General features: G+C 38.5%; 1 protein-coding gene across 1 annotated transcript in view; it reads right to left on the reverse strand.

The window, feature by feature from the left end:
* Window positions 1-855, reverse strand: part of LOC106872600 (kielin/chordin-like protein) — a 131,980-nt gene that overhangs the window by 4,529 nt on the left and 126,596 nt on the right. The window contains exon 28 of the mRNA XM_052971979.1: window positions 560-706. Within this exon, the coding sequence (XP_052827939.1) occupies window positions 560-706 (147 nt within the window). The remainder of the gene's footprint in view (window positions 1-559; window positions 707-855) is intronic.

Genomic DNA, 855 nt, shown 5'->3' on the forward strand with positions numbered 1-855 from the left:
TTCCGGGTTCAGTCCCACTCCGTGGCACCTTGGGCAAGTGTCTTCTACTATAGCCTCGGGCCGACCAAAGCCTTGTGAGTGGATTTGGTAGACGAAAACTGAAAGAAGTCCGTCGTATATATATATATGTATATATGTATGAGTGTGTATATGTTTGTGCCCCCCCCCCAACATCGCTTGACAACCGATGCTGGTGTGTTTACGCCCCCGTAACTTAGCGGTTCAGCAAAAGTGACCGATAGAATAAGTACTAGGCTTACAAAGAATAAGTCCTGGGTTCGATCTGCTCGACTAAAGGCAGTGCTTCAGCATGGACGCAGTCAAAATGACTGAAACAAAAGAGTAAAAGAGATTTATAAGTCGACTCAAGAAATCTCCAGGGAGACTTTTTTTATGTACCCCAAGAGACCCAGAACGGGTCGAAACACGTGTTGTACCCATTAAAGTCTATTACACATTCCATCTCCTATTTTATTATACTGTTATATATATATATATGTATGTGTGTGTGTGTGTGTGTGTGTGTGTGTGTAAGTAAGTATGTACATATTAGTATTACCTGTGGTTTTTGAGGGCGGACATATCTTTTCGGTGCATAAAACATCTCCGCTGGGCTTGCATGTGCACTGATTGCATTTATCTATGGCTATGAATATTTGCCCAAAAACGTATACTTTTCCGTTGTAGCGGCATTCTATTTTAGTTGCTGAAAGAGAAAAAAAGTGTGTACGAATTCAAGATGAAAATGAAGGTTCCTCACTCAAAGAATATAATGACAAATTTTTTTTATCACCATAGCCTTAAACATATACAAATGCATTATATATATATATATATATATATATATATTTATAT

The sequence above is a fragment of the Octopus bimaculoides genome, chromosome 11 (genome assembly GCF_001194135.2).
Source record: "Octopus bimaculoides isolate UCB-OBI-ISO-001 chromosome 11, ASM119413v2, whole genome shotgun sequence".
Lineage (NCBI taxonomy): Eukaryota > Metazoa > Mollusca > Cephalopoda > Octopoda > Octopodidae > Octopus > Octopus bimaculoides.